Source organism: Engystomops pustulosus, chromosome 3 (genome assembly GCF_040894005.1).
Source record: "Engystomops pustulosus chromosome 3, aEngPut4.maternal, whole genome shotgun sequence".
NCBI classification, from domain to species: domain Eukaryota; kingdom Metazoa; phylum Chordata; class Amphibia; order Anura; family Leptodactylidae; genus Engystomops; species Engystomops pustulosus.
Genome location: NC_092413.1, coordinates 52,841,715 through 52,856,324, shown reverse-complemented (window position 1 = coordinate 52,856,324; position 14,610 = coordinate 52,841,715). Strand labels below are relative to the sequence as shown.

General features: G+C 39.1%; 1 protein-coding gene across 1 annotated transcript in view; it reads right to left on the bottom strand.

Annotated features, from left to right (window-relative positions):
• Nucleotides 1-14,610, bottom strand: part of HNRNPLL (heterogeneous nuclear ribonucleoprotein L like) — a 43,820-nt gene that overhangs the window by 15,278 nt on the left and 13,932 nt on the right. The window contains exons 4-10 of the mRNA XM_072140802.1: nt 13,715-13,800; nt 12,022-12,118; nt 11,870-11,942; nt 6,583-6,654; nt 6,229-6,446; nt 2,753-2,874; nt 1,501-1,702 (exon numbers count right to left, since the gene is read on the bottom strand). Of these exons, the coding sequence (XP_071996903.1) occupies nt 1,501-1,702; nt 2,753-2,874; nt 6,229-6,446; nt 6,583-6,654; nt 11,870-11,942; nt 12,022-12,118; nt 13,715-13,800 (870 nt within the window). The remainder of the gene's footprint in view (nt 1-1,500; nt 1,703-2,752; nt 2,875-6,228; nt 6,447-6,582; nt 6,655-11,869; nt 11,943-12,021; nt 12,119-13,714; nt 13,801-14,610) is intronic.

Genomic DNA, 14,610 nt, shown 5'->3' with positions numbered 1-14,610 from the left:
GAGCTCTTTGGATGGGTTAGAAGTGTAAAATATATGAAATATATAAAAAAAACTTTTAAAAGCAATGATGTATGAAATATATGTTTAATGATCTTTGTTTTAACTGCATTCACTGTGCAGTACAAATGATATGTTGCACAAAAGTGGAATTTTCCAACTGTTAATACCAGATTTTGGCAAATTTTAACCACTTGGCAGATTATCTATATTGGTGGACAAAAACTTTATTTCACATTATCTGGCTCCCTGCCAGCAGTGTGTGGCGAGTCCCAGGGAGGGAGGAAAGCTGCAGTCTGTTTGTGTGTTCGAGTCTCCTCATGAATTATTCCTCTCTTCCACACCATCCCCATCTCTCCCTGCTTGTTGTCATTTGTGCCATTTACTCTATATAGCAGTGACGGCAAACCTTTTGGAAGCCGAGTGCCTAAGCTACAACTAAAATCCACTTATTTACTGTGAAGTGCCAACATGGCATTTTAAGCAGTAACTTATTGCTACCTGTTCTTCCACATCTTTCCATCATATTAGCCCATGAGGCCCCCAATACAGTTAAAAGAAGGAGGACAAATTCAGACTATCATTGTAGCTTCTCTCCAGGGTCTCTCTGTAGAGGAAGAATAAAGGGTCCAGCAAGATAACCTCCAAAGATAATGCAGCCCTGTCCACTCCTTCTCACTTTTCCCACAGTTCCAAACAGCCAATGAAGTGTCGCTTTATAGCACTTGAGAGCAGCATCTCTTAAGTTGCCTGGGACTGCAGTAAGATTTGGTGGATTTTTTCCTGTCCATTGAACTCTGTCCTGGGGTGACAACCTGAGTGCCCACAGAAATGGCTCAGAGTGCCACCTCTGGCACCCGTGCCATAGGTTCGCCACCACTGCTATATAGTCTTACGGTTATTGTTTTAACAAAAACATTTCTCAATAAAATGTAAGTTGTGCAAAAAAAAAAAAAAAGCAAAAAGTGTTTAAAGTTGTCGCAGTATTCAAAATGCTGAAGGCATTTTTAAAATCAGCACAACATAGGCTATTGGAACATGTCATCAGCTAAAAATGACATTCCTGGTGACAAGTTCACTTTAACAAAACTTTTATCAAGTGGTTCCGTATAGTATACAAGACTGCAGAAGGGTATACTGGTTGTCTTTTCTTAAACAGGAGCACATAGTAAGTATTCTAAATTAGAGCTAATTCAGGAAGACCAAACTCTGGAATGACAGAGCTGTTAGTACCCGAGTACCTTAAATCGGGTAGTTCTGGATGAGAATGAATCAATATATTTAATTACAGAGGTTGCTCAGGAACCCAAAGCTCCCCACTTAACAGGTAGGTAATAAATTAAGCCTCACAGGAGTTCTAGATGAGACTAAGCCTGGGTTACTCTTTAGGTTTTACATGTTATTTGTAAGGCCTTCTGAAGACCCAAGTAATACTCCATCTAGAGTGGGGGACGCATCATATACCAGAGAGTTATCATGCAGAATATTGTGAATCCTACTTACCTTTTGAAAGATACTTTCTTCCATGCATAATGGTACATTATAGTAATGCAGAACACAAGATGGTGGCTGGATTATATTTTTAGATGCTTGGCCGGCACTGGTAAACCTATTATTCTTGCTCATTGCAAAATCTTTGTAACTACTTGTACCATCTTCAAGTTCAAATATCTGACTTGGAACAACAGAATGCTGTTTTGACACACTTAAAAAAAAAAAAAAAAAAAAAGTATACATAAAAGATGTTACCTTTAGGCAATATCACTAAAGACGTTACATTTCACTTTTGCAACTCCAATTAATTTCAGTTGCAAGTGACAGCTTATGCATAGGTGATCCAGATAAAGGGCTACTCTCTCTCCTGGGCAGTGACATTTAATGTAATTCATCCGCTATATTATATACACATTCATACATACACACGCATGTACTTCATCAATTGTGTGTTATTAAAAAAAACTTTCCAGTGCGAAGATAATTTCCCATAAATTAAGCCACGTTATCCCTTAGAAATGAGATTGTTGCCCTTAGATACGACCACTGCTGCTTTTTGCATATGAAATGTCTGGTAATTACTGCATGTCCCACGGGCATGTCCATCATCCATGTGGTTGAGCGAATCAATACCACATATGTGGCCACCACTACCAAAGTGCGGGGATGGTTGTATCCAAGGACAACAACCTTTTTTCTAAGGGACAACATGGCCAAATTTATGGGAAATTATCTTAACACAGGTATAGTTTTTTAATAAAATCCAGTTGAAATGTACATACATGGCAGATTAGTTAAATTAAATGTAAATGCCCAGATAGGAATACCCCTTTGAGCACAGTTTCAGCACATATGTTGTGGCTGGAATAACCATGATATCTTGCAGGCCATATACCTTACTAAGCTATAAGCTGACAAGCAGCAGTCCTCAGGGTGAGGGCACACAAAACTGTCAACGTGTGCAGCTGCATGTAGCCAAAGCCTGGACCTTGTCACATATTGACGCTCCTAGCCATTGCTGTGATTTGCAAGGGGGCAGTCATGGCTGGTAGCTAGGGGCATCAATTCGCTGGATTGGCTATTCATCTGGGTTGCGCAGGACGCACATGAAACCCGAACGGAAACTTTGGTTCCACTTATCTCTAGCTTTTAAAATTATGCAGGATTGTGGAAGAAATTGTCAGCAGAAGCAAAACATATGCAAACGGAGTTTTATGTATTGTGGATTACAATTACCATTATATAACCATGATGGTCTTACCAAACATTAAGCCTTTTTCCAAAAACCTTCACATTATTAAGATGAGTAACTGCTCTTTCCACAGCATACTCATCACCCATCTCCACAAGGGCAGTGCCTGGAATAGTCTTCATGAACTTTACCTGAAATGCAAGAAAAAGGATAACAAGGGATTTACACAAACTATACTGTATAAGTTCCTTTTGTCGATCTAGTCGTAGCAGAGCCAAAAAAAGTGCCTAATACCCTTTATAAATGTGGTGCAGACTACAACAGAATTCTGTCCTGGAAAGATTAATAAATCTCCCCCACAGTGTTTTCTAGTGGCACAATTTAATATTCTGTGCCATGTACTGGGAAGCTGAAAGAAAAAAAAAAAATCCAAATGTAATGGAATTGGCAAAAATAAAAAGTTGCACCATATTCTGATGGGCTTTATTTTTACGGCTTTCAATGTGGGGACGAGATGACACCGCTCTTTTATTCTCTGGGTCATTACAAGTGCAGTGATACCAAATTTATATAATGTAGTTATGTTTTACCTTTAGTTATGTTCAAAAATATTTAGCATCTCCTGCTAAATGAAGCTAATGCCCAAGTTACTTTATTATTTTGGTATCCTCTCAGTCCCCAAACATGTTTTGGATACATTTGAGTCGTAAGCTATTTCAGTTTATATGGGATGCTCGGGGTACTGTGTGCTCATGCTGTACCCACCAATAGATTTAGGTGGAATAGGGGTTTTCTTGTTCAGATAGCCTTTCTGGTTCCCCTTCATGCGGGGTCACAGGCTCCTATGTGGGTTTGTATAGAGCAGGGATGGCAAACCTTTTAGAGACTGAATGCCCAAGCTACAACCAAACCCACTTATTAAGATACAAAGTGCTAACATTTAAGCAGTAACATGTTGCTACCTGTTTTGTCATGGATTGTAATTGTATTGGGGTGATGAGGACTCCAATAAAAGTTGAAAGAAAGAGGAGCAATTCAGATTTTCATTGTAGCTTACCATCAGGATCCCCTGAACTGGAAGAATTATGGAGCCCAGAACAGGAGCTCCAATAATAACACAGCCTTGTCTGCACCTCCTAGCTCCTCCTGTAGTCCCAGGCAGAAAGGATGTGTAGCTTTAAAGTAGCCCTGATCACAGCACATCCTGCATGGCCAAGGATGGCAGGAGGAGGTTTTGACTCCTGTATGGAAACTCTGTGCTATATAGCACTCTGTGTGGGCACCGGGCCTAGTGTCACCACTGGTATAGAGCAACTGGCCTGTTCCTTGCTCCCCCTGCATTAAATTCTTTGGCAACCCGTTAAAGAGTGCCCTGCCTTACTTTCCGGGCAGTGTCTCATTCTTTGTCCTTTTGTGATAGGACGTGTCGGTTACACCAATTTGTTTCTTCCCATCACCCTTTGGCTCCCTTATTTTATAATTCAGAGTTTCTCTGAGACTCGAAACCAGAGCTTTTTCTAGGTGGATCAATTAAGAATTTTTTTAGGATTGGTAAGTTTTTGCATCAATGCAGTGGGAAGTCGTGGGACTACCTGAAAGGGGCTGTTCACTTTGAGCAAATAATTGACAGGGTTTGTGTAAGAAAAAGTTATACAATTTTCCAGTATACTTTCCATATCAATTTCTTGCGGTTTTCTAGATCTCTGCTTGCTGTCCTTCTATAGAAACTTCTATGTACTTGACAGGCAGGTGCACGAGACATAATTATCACACAGCTTTGATTACTCTGTGATAATAACGGCTTGTGCACCTGTGTGTCCATCACACACCATGGTCAGATTTCTATCCACTGGAAGTAAACATAGAGGCTTTCTATAGCAGGGCAGCAAACCGAGATCCTGAAAACCATGAAGAATTGATACAAAAAGTATATTGGTAATTGGATAGCTTTTCTTCACACAAACCATATCAATTATTTGCTGAAAGTGGACAATACTGTTAACCCCTTAACAAACAGGTCCCCTTTTTTTGTGGTTACTTTTTTCACTCCCCACCTTCAAAAAACTTTATTTTTCCATGTAAAGAGCTATGCAAGGTATTGTTGTGAGCGAAGTTGTACTACGCAGTGACTGTATTTAATATTCTATGCAGTGTACTGAGAAGTGGGGGGAAAAAAATCCAAATCTTGTGAAATTGGTGAAACAATGCATTTGCTCCATTTTCTTGTGGTCTTGGTTTTTACAGCTTTCAAACAACATGTGTCCTTTATTTTTTTGGTTTTAATACATTTAAAAACATTAAAATTCTTCATTTTGCCATCTTAACTTTTTCATACTTTGGTGTATGGAGCTGTGTGTGGTGTAATTTTTTGCGAGATGAGATGACATTTTCATCGCTACCATTTTGAGGACTGCACAGCCTTTTGACTACTTTTTATTAAATTCGTTATACGTTGCAAAATGGAGTAAAAGTGGCATTTCAGACATTTGGATGCTATTTTCCAGTACAGGGTTAAATGCAGGGAATAATTTATATTTTGATAGATCTGACATTTTGGGACATGGAGATACCCAACATGTTTATGATTTTCACTGTTTGTTTATTTTTATATTCGTTCTAAGGGAGGCAATTATAATTTTCTTTTTTTTTTTACTTTTTTTCAGACCCCCTAGGTTACTTGATTGATGCCACCATATACTGCCATACTGCAGTATATGGGGATTTTACTGATCATTTATTACAATGTGCCACTGGCACATTGTAACAAGTGGCCAGAAAGCATATAGCCGAGGCTGTCATGGAGACAGATGGTCGCTCCCCAATGACGTCACGTGACGATCTAAGCCAGTACGATTTGCCAACACGAACCACGGGTGTTCCTCCTCACGTACACACATAGGAATTTTGGCAATGCTTTTTGAAGTTAGATAAAGTCTAAGCATCTTTAGAATTTTGAGGGGAACTTGTCAGGACAATTTAGGACAGTAAACTACAGGTCCTCATGGACATGTCTGTTGGGGGCCACTAGAAAACTTATTTAGAAATGGGGCCAATAAGATGGTGCAGGTGCCAAGAATACATGTAGCCGGCTTAGTACACACATTGTGTATGCACCCTACCTATGCGCCAAGGCCTTCGGACTGGTATAAGAATACAATTTTGGTTTCTTTTTTTTATTGAAAGGGAACAGAGGGAACTAATACAAGTCTATTTGGGCGGCTAAACCACCAATCTATATGGAACTGCAGATAGTTTATGTTCCAAATGACCCAGACAGCTTCCCTTTAGGAATAGCATGTTTAAGGAAGGGTGATAGGGATGATGATGGATTTAAGTATAGGCAGTATACATCAGTTAGGTGGAACAATGCTTGCCAGTGTGCCATGTTCACATAGTAATAATAAAACCTGCTGTTTGGATACACTACAAATCATGCACCAGCATTTGAATCCATGTTAAACAAGATCCCGTGGTCTTGACAAAAAAAAAAGTAGAAGTATAATTTACAAGTAAAGAAAGTTGCACACAGCTCTGCCCAACCTTACCTTTTCAATATTTCCATACAAGCAGAACAAGTTAAACACCCGGGAGCAGTTCATCTTTTCTTGGTGGAGGCCACTAACCATAGCTACTGACCCAATAGGAGGCCCACCATGGATGTATGAAGAAGAGGTCTGAGGCAATGGGTAAGAAACCAGCTCTGGAGTATCTCTAGATCCCATTCGGTAGCGGTTTGGCAATGGTAACAATGGGCCATGATTTCCTGTAGATAAAAGGAAGAAAAGTAGTAACTGAATGGTTACAGCAGTAGGACCACCTCAAGATTGATGTAAACCCTACATACTCAAAGGAAGAACACACTACTCATTACAGTGATGAAACATATACAAGTGGCATACCATAGCCATCATATCTATAGGATGATGGATGGTCTCCCAGAATGGCTTGTCTCTGGCGCCCCTTTCCCCGGTCTGAAAGAGAGAAAAATATTATAGTCAAACAATAACCATGTACATAGTTTTTAATTTCCCTCAAATTAAAGGGGTTGTATACAGTTAAGGACAAAAGTATAAACTGATCACGTTGGATATAATCCTTGTCCTCTGCAGAAATGGGTTTACAAGAGTAGTGCTGAAGACTGAATGAAGCACACTTAATATTACATCACTTAAAACATATTGGTCTTACTACACACATCCTCCAAATGCTTATAAGATCTTTTCCATTTGGTATAAAAAATAACCCAACTGCAGAGCATCCAGCAAAGGATTACACAAACTGTACAACCCCTTTAATATAATCTCTTATAATACCTTCGTTTTCAGGACCATAATTCACATAAAGCAGACAGCCCCATACTGACATCAGAAAAAATAATACAAGCAATGCTAGACATTTCAGATTCAGAAAAATTCTCAAAAAAATGACCTAACAATTACCGTAAGCAAAATAAGTACAGATACATTAGTACAATACACAGGTTCTTTGATATTTTCTATTGGTCAATAAAGATATAAAACATTGTTTCCTTAATGGTATATAGATAACAGGTACCCAGAACCTCATACATTTGAACGATTAAATATAAAATCAATAAATAGGGGTAGGAGTACATGGACGTGTAACTCTCTGTATCACAGGTACTATGTGTGGTGTCAGAACTAAAGAGGTCCTGCCATTTCTATAAATTAACAAATGATTTCTTGGTAGAACACCATTACTCCTCTTTGAATTGTAAGTTTGGACCTCCCATACCAATCATAGAAATCTATATAACCATACATTTGTGTTTTTAGTAGCCGTGGAAGAAAAAAAAATTATTCCAGGCACGTTAAGGTGATAATCTTCTTGTTATTTATAGCCTCATTCCTTCTAAACTTTTAAAATCATTCTAAAAAGCAGCCTCTGTGCTGCAGCTTCACATGCTGTTCAAATGTGCAGGAGCACTTACAGCTCTTACTGTGAGAGACTACAGCCAGCAAAGGGGGAAACGGGGGTTTCCCCCTTTTTAAAAGTTGATTTTATAAGGAAGGATGCATTGGATAACAAATATGAGACTATTGAGACCACAACAAATGTCTGATCTATGAGCCTCAGTGGTTTCAAATAATATCTAGATGGGTGGGAATTTAACAGCATTGGCGAGTTTGTTAGGACCTTGAGAAATCAGATCTCAGTGATGGCAACGGTTTTGAAGACTGATAGATAACCACCAAATATATCTGAACAATCTAGTTGGAACCCAGTTAAGAAATATTAGAAAAGACAATATATAACTCACATCAAAAACTGTTTCCTGTGAAATGTATGGTGTTATATCAAGTATCAAAGCAAAGAATTGTTAGAAATGAGAAAAGGCACAATGCAAAATTGCAGAAAAATATTCATGGGAAACACAAATATTTACTAGACCACACACTGGTCCTCTTTAAGGAATATGGTTATAAAAGCTAGAGGATCACATTTTATACTAGCGAAATATCATTTCAGTGGTAGTAACAGAACAAATCACATGCTTTAAACAGTACCTTATATTTCTACTACAAGCTTCCCCATTTCCATAGAGGTTTCCTTTCAAGAGGTCTCAGCATAATCCAATTATAACCTGTATTACATGGTTTCACAATTAACAATGCACAGTTAACATGAGAAACAATAAGAAACATTACAGCTGAACAGAATTTATGCAGAAACAGGAAAAGATGCATAGATGGATTTTTTAATTTTAATACAGTAAACAAAAATATTAGTTGTCACACAGGGGTGTAACTTGAGGGGGCCAAGAGACTTAAGGTGTCACTTTCCCATATAAGAAGACTCGTACTATAAATCATACATTACAGTCAGGGCCTTGCACCGACTTTGTACTGGGGGCCGTCAAGTTACACCACTGTTCTCACATATCCACAGGTTCTAGTGATCGGTGGGGTTCCAAGGAACCAATCTACTACATTACATAGTGATGCTATGAAGTATGGTGAGAAATTTCAATTTTGGGAAAACCACTTTGAGGCCAGCTTTCTATAGTGGGGTTTTTTGTACTATTACCATTTTGATTTCATGGTAACAACAGCAAAAACCTCACTAAAACTGCAGCATGGTAATCGAGCCTAAAGGCATTAATATATATGGTTGATTAAGACTGCCTAAAATGGAGGAAGTTTCTGAGCTGCCCTGTATTTTCCCATTTAGAGCAATAGCAAATATAACAATAGCGCCAAGTGCATTCACTTTTTCTTCAAATAGAAATTGCAGGGGCAGAATGGAAAATGACAGCTGTGTACAGGTGACCAAAATATATTGCCTCCATTTTTAGAGCATGTGAAGGAGGTATGTAAGGTATGGTCCCTGGAGAGCTGTGTAACCATACTTTTGTGTATGTGATTAGTATTGTAGGACTGTGAAAAGACAAAGTTACAATCCAGCTGCAAGGGCTCCTAAACGTATAATAATATTTAACTTGTATAGCACCATCAAATTCTGCAGCGCTTTACAGATTCTGGGGAACATATACAAATAAAATAAGACATTACAGTTTTTCTGCACTTATGGCTGAAAAGTCTCTCCCCTCTGCTGGATCTGGATTGTGGATGGATATTTACAGCAGTGACACAGAAAAGATAGGAGGGGTTGTGGGACAGCTCATTGCTCTTCAGGCTAAAAGACCCGCCCAGAGCACTTGCAGGAGCGTGCAAACCTGGTTTAGAATTTCACTTTTTCACAGTCCTGCTGATCCTTACTACATCTGCAGTTTATTATGGCCAAAACTGATGAGGAATCCCTTCAACTATATGAACTAGATGTGGAATATCCATTTCCAGAATAAATTTATCTGATGATAGGACCGCTTTTATTTACATGGTTTCCATATATTAAATGAGGCAAAGATTTCAGGGTAAAAATAAGACACATATTAGATAAAAATATCATCATTTGGATGAGGTGGCGCTCTATCACAGCACTACGGATACAATTGCACGGACAGACTGCATTGCTGCGGCTTGTGTAGTCATGAGCAGGTTAACGTTCTGGATATATTTGAGGGGTTTGTGGTTATAACTGCGGACATCATTTTCTTACATATTTCCCCATCCTGTGTATTAACCAGACTGAGTCACATTATTTCAGCATTAACATCACTTCCTTTGACACTATAATATACAATATTATATTACATTTTAGGGTTCACAGAGGTTATTTTTGTTAAAACTGCAAAGGCCTGCAATTTCAGCAGTAGCCATGGCAACAGATAAAGATGATAGTCTGGAATACTTCCCATACCGCAGTCCTCAGAAGAGTTTTTTTTTACTAATAAAGAAACCTTTTCACATCATTTAATAGGAAATGTGAAAAGTTTATAGCATAGACAGCATAGAGAACCGTGATATATATCGGAAGCTGCATTTCCACCTACCCATCCACTTCTGCCTCCTTTAACATCCTATCTAACCAAGACTCATGAGCAATGCTACTATTTTTTTGGTGTTGGATGTTGTGGGTTGTATTCAAGGGGAGAATAGGTATCTTGAAAAAAAAATGCATTTCTCACAAAACTTTCTGCAAGCATACAAGACATTAGCTATATCCATACATAAGTAATGCATTACTCAATGAAGGCTATGGATTACTTTGTAAAAAAAAAAAAAGTTGAGTGAAAGGGGACCAAATCAGATGTGCACTTGGTTTCTACTAGTATTTAGTAGTATCTATTAATTCTTTTTAGCTACAGTTTTTCTTCTGTAGTTTGCATGTATTCCAATATACTACAAGCGGCTCTCTAACACCTAGCTCCATAGTGAGAAGGGAGATCATCTACAGCAGCTCATTACACAGTGTGGGGATAATAAGATATTCTATAGGAGCTCACAGCACACTCTAGGGGAAGATTATCTACAACAGCTCATTACACAGTGTGGGGCTAATACAGTATTGTACAGAGGCCAAAACACACTGTAGGGGGAAGATAGTTTCTGCAAATACAGTGGGGGGGGGGAGATCATTTACAGCACACCAAACCACATTTTTAAAGGCAAAAAAGTGGAAGGTTCAATGCAAAAAGACAACACAAATATAAAAGAAACAAAGACAGCTACTGCACTAATTTAATGGGGGAGCTTCCAAAAGATGCACTGTGAATAGCCTGTCCAGGAACGATGTGTATATTACATCTATGGTGTAAAGACATTGGCAGGCTGCATATTGTTTATAAACATATAGATCCAATGTTTCCCTGACTACAGAAACTTAGTGAGAATTTATTGTTTTTTTTTTCTTTTTTTATAGGTACAAAGCAGTCCATAGCCTTTAGTGGAATACCTAAACATTATTGACCATGTCAGCAAAGTCCCTTAAAACCTAATTGTCAATGTTGTAAAAAATACTTTCAATTCTGTATGCTTTCACATTTCCTATGAAGTCTAACTAAACAATGACAGAGAAAAAACACCTTTACTAAAACTTAGTGACATAAAATAGAGCATAAAGTACATTGTCCCCTCATTTATGTCAAATCTACATGGAATGTTACTGAACATTTCATATGATACTAGAAATCAAAAAGGAAGCTGAAAAGTCAGATCGTGAACAGATGTACCATTCCTCTAAAGTTCTGAAAATGCGGATTTTGCGCTCACTTTATTTAAGTCAATGTACATCCAGGTGACAGCTTTCATGGAGCAATGACACCATATTCAATCCATGCAATATGCAGAGGGCGCTCACATGTCCACCTCTAGGAGCCGGTGGTGGTGGTGTTGATGCATGCAGAATGCAGTCAAGGTGAGTTGCAAGTCTGTGGTTTTAAGGAGGATATTTTCAGAGCTGATGCCGTTGTGGTGCATGGTAGAGTCAGCCTGCTGGAAGATCCTCTTTTCAATGCCTTCTCCAGCTTGGGAAGAAAGTCTTGTCCGTTGAGATGCAGTGTGCAAGTTAATGGATTGAGAATACTCCTTCCCATAGTATACAGATAGAAAGTGAGGGGGAGAACAGGGAATGGATCTGTACACAGGAACGATACTGCAAGCATGTCAGCATGTGGGGGGCTTCTCTTGGTATCTGGACAGTTCACCACAGAGTCAGCTATTAAACCGACACCTGCCTTTTAGCTACTCTGGACTAGAACCAAAATAAAACCACAAACCACATTTACCCATGTTAGAAACAAGGTAACATCAAGTAAGCTCCTACCTCGTCGGCTTAAATATGGTTTGCTGTAATCCCAACTATCATTGTCGTTCCGAATAACATTGAGGCGCGTGGGCTGTGTGCAAAGATACAAGTGGTTAATGTCACTGCAGCGGCAGAAACAGAAAGATAAGGACAGAGTGAAGAAAACTTACCCTGGCATATTCTATTTTTAGTGTGCAGCACCCAGCGTAAATGTCTGCTCCATTCAGTGCAGCTTTGGCCTTCTGGGCACTGTGCACCGTCTCAAATGTACAACCGAGTCAAGGAACATATAAAAGATTATATATTCACAATGCACGATGGCCCATTAATAGATAGAGTCAAACAATGGAGTCCATTAATAATTTATGAGAACGGCAAACTGCAGTGGAATTAGTCATAGCAAAAGATAAAAAAATACATCAAAAGAGTTTTCACCCAACTAAGATGTATCACAGACGACCACCACTGCCCAGACACAATATCCCACAATTAATAGCTTTCGTTGTATTTAAAGCAATAATAATAATAATCATCATAATAAAGTGAAGGAGTTGTTTATCTTCATTATTATTTTACTTGATTTTATTATTTCACTATTACAGTTCTAAGAGAAGCTACTGCATTCTGTGAGATTGTTGCACAACTGAGGCCTCCAAAGCCAGACAGAACTGACTTGTAATGGGCTCATCAGGTTCTATTGTGGCAGCTGACACATGACATGAACAGAGAAAATAAGGCCTGCACGCTGTGCCCTTTTATCTAATTCCTTTCAGGACCCTAGTCTTATACATTATGCCTATGCTCGATTTTGGGAAACTTTAGCAGTAATATCTTCCAGCCTCAAGGCAACAATCAACTGATTAATTCAATAAACATCAAGCAGAGAAATGTAAAAAAACAACCTCTCATTTCTTCAGACCCAATTGATGAGCTTGGCAATGAGATATGATGTAAAATAAGCAAGAATGGGGCAGATTAATGATTGCTTGTATACATTTAGAGCTGATCCATATACAACAGATATGGGTCAACTGTGGGAGTTTGTTTTCAGTAGTCACAGTGGTTTCCCTGGCCTTTAATACATAAGTCCCTGCAAAATGCCACACTCTGGCCCCAAGGACTGTATACATCCCTTGTGTACTTGTCTTGTGACCTAGGGGAATGCAACTTATAATGTGTTGTTGCCTGGCACAGGTTTATGATCAGGCTGGAGCATCTTCTATATCAGTGGCGGCGAACCTATGGCACAGGTGCCAGAGGCGGCACTCAGAGCCCTTTCTGTGGGCACCTGAGCCATCACCCCAGCCCCATGCAACTTAAAATATGCTGGTTTCAGTGATGTTTAAGTGATACTTACTTGGCTGCTTGGGACTGTAGGAAGAGGGAGAATGTGTGGACAGGGCCAAATTATCCTCCTGCTGGCCCCACAATTCTCCATGTGGATAGAAGCTACATTGATGAATACTGACCTATGGACAGGTTTTACGACCTGGCTCCTCAAAAAAAGGTTTTTTTATCAAGAGCAAATGTTGCAGGGCGTGCCTGGGAGCAATACAATAGTCTCTTCACTTTCTACCTAGCATATACACTGTGCTGCAGATGTGATCTTTGGAGAGAACTGAGAAGCACAATAGCCACATGATGAATGTACATGCAGGCACTGACCTGTGAAGTAGACGTGGTGCTTCAGCAGATGTTCAGCAAGGATGCTGCCAATCTGAAATTGGTCCCCTATCTTAAAGATAAGTGATCAATTTTAAAACAACAAATAGAAAATGCAAGCAAACACGTTTGTGTGAATCTACCCCTTCTCCAACAGCCATATTTGAGGTCGCCCCCCCCCTCCACTACTATGAAGGATATTCCACCATTGCTTGGATTCCATTCCTTTTAAAAATGACAATGCGCTCCACTTTTCCTACAGGGTTACAGACAGAATAAAGGACATCCTATGGGGGAAGAAGAAAAAGACAGACATAAAAGTGGTATTCCCACGAAGCATAGTTTTTACAGTGGTTTCACACTGATGAAAAAAATTTGTATTCCAGCCTTACACTTTGCCAATACCACCTAACAGTGGAATATTTAAAATATAACTTTCATTCAATATGTGAAGATAAAATGCCTGTAGGCATTTTACCCCAAATGTCCAAAAGTAAAATATAGGCTACCAAGGATTGATGGTCCTGTGTTTAGCTAACATATTCCAATTTTTCTCCCAGCACACCACAAAAGATTATCTCTGTTGGTTTACTCCCCGATATTATTTATTGTGCATTGGTATGTGTAAGAGAAATTGATTTTTTATTTGGACAACTCAAAATCCTTGGACTGAATGTTCTGGCAGGCTCATTAATTTACTTCATCTTGGCTCTCACCTATATAGCCTAGAATACCTCTATGCCTGCAACCACTACCTAAATATTTAAGTCTTTAGGCCCAACCACTCAGAGGCATGATCAGCACGTAAAGCTCCAATCATCTTTTGTTCCGGTCTGGGAACACCTGGGATCACCCACAAAGCCTGCTTTCATCTGCATTCTTTCTGAGCATTATTAGTAATCCATATAAAGGATGTGCTTTCCATCAAGAACAAAGTGTCTTTTGGTGGCACAGGTAGCGCAATCTTAATTTGCTGCAATACCTTTGACAAGACATATCAACTGCATCAATATGAACCACATCTCAGATCTTAGATTTCACATGGCGAACCTGATACAGATTTAATGGGTCGTTTTTGATATCTGGGGCACAGAGTC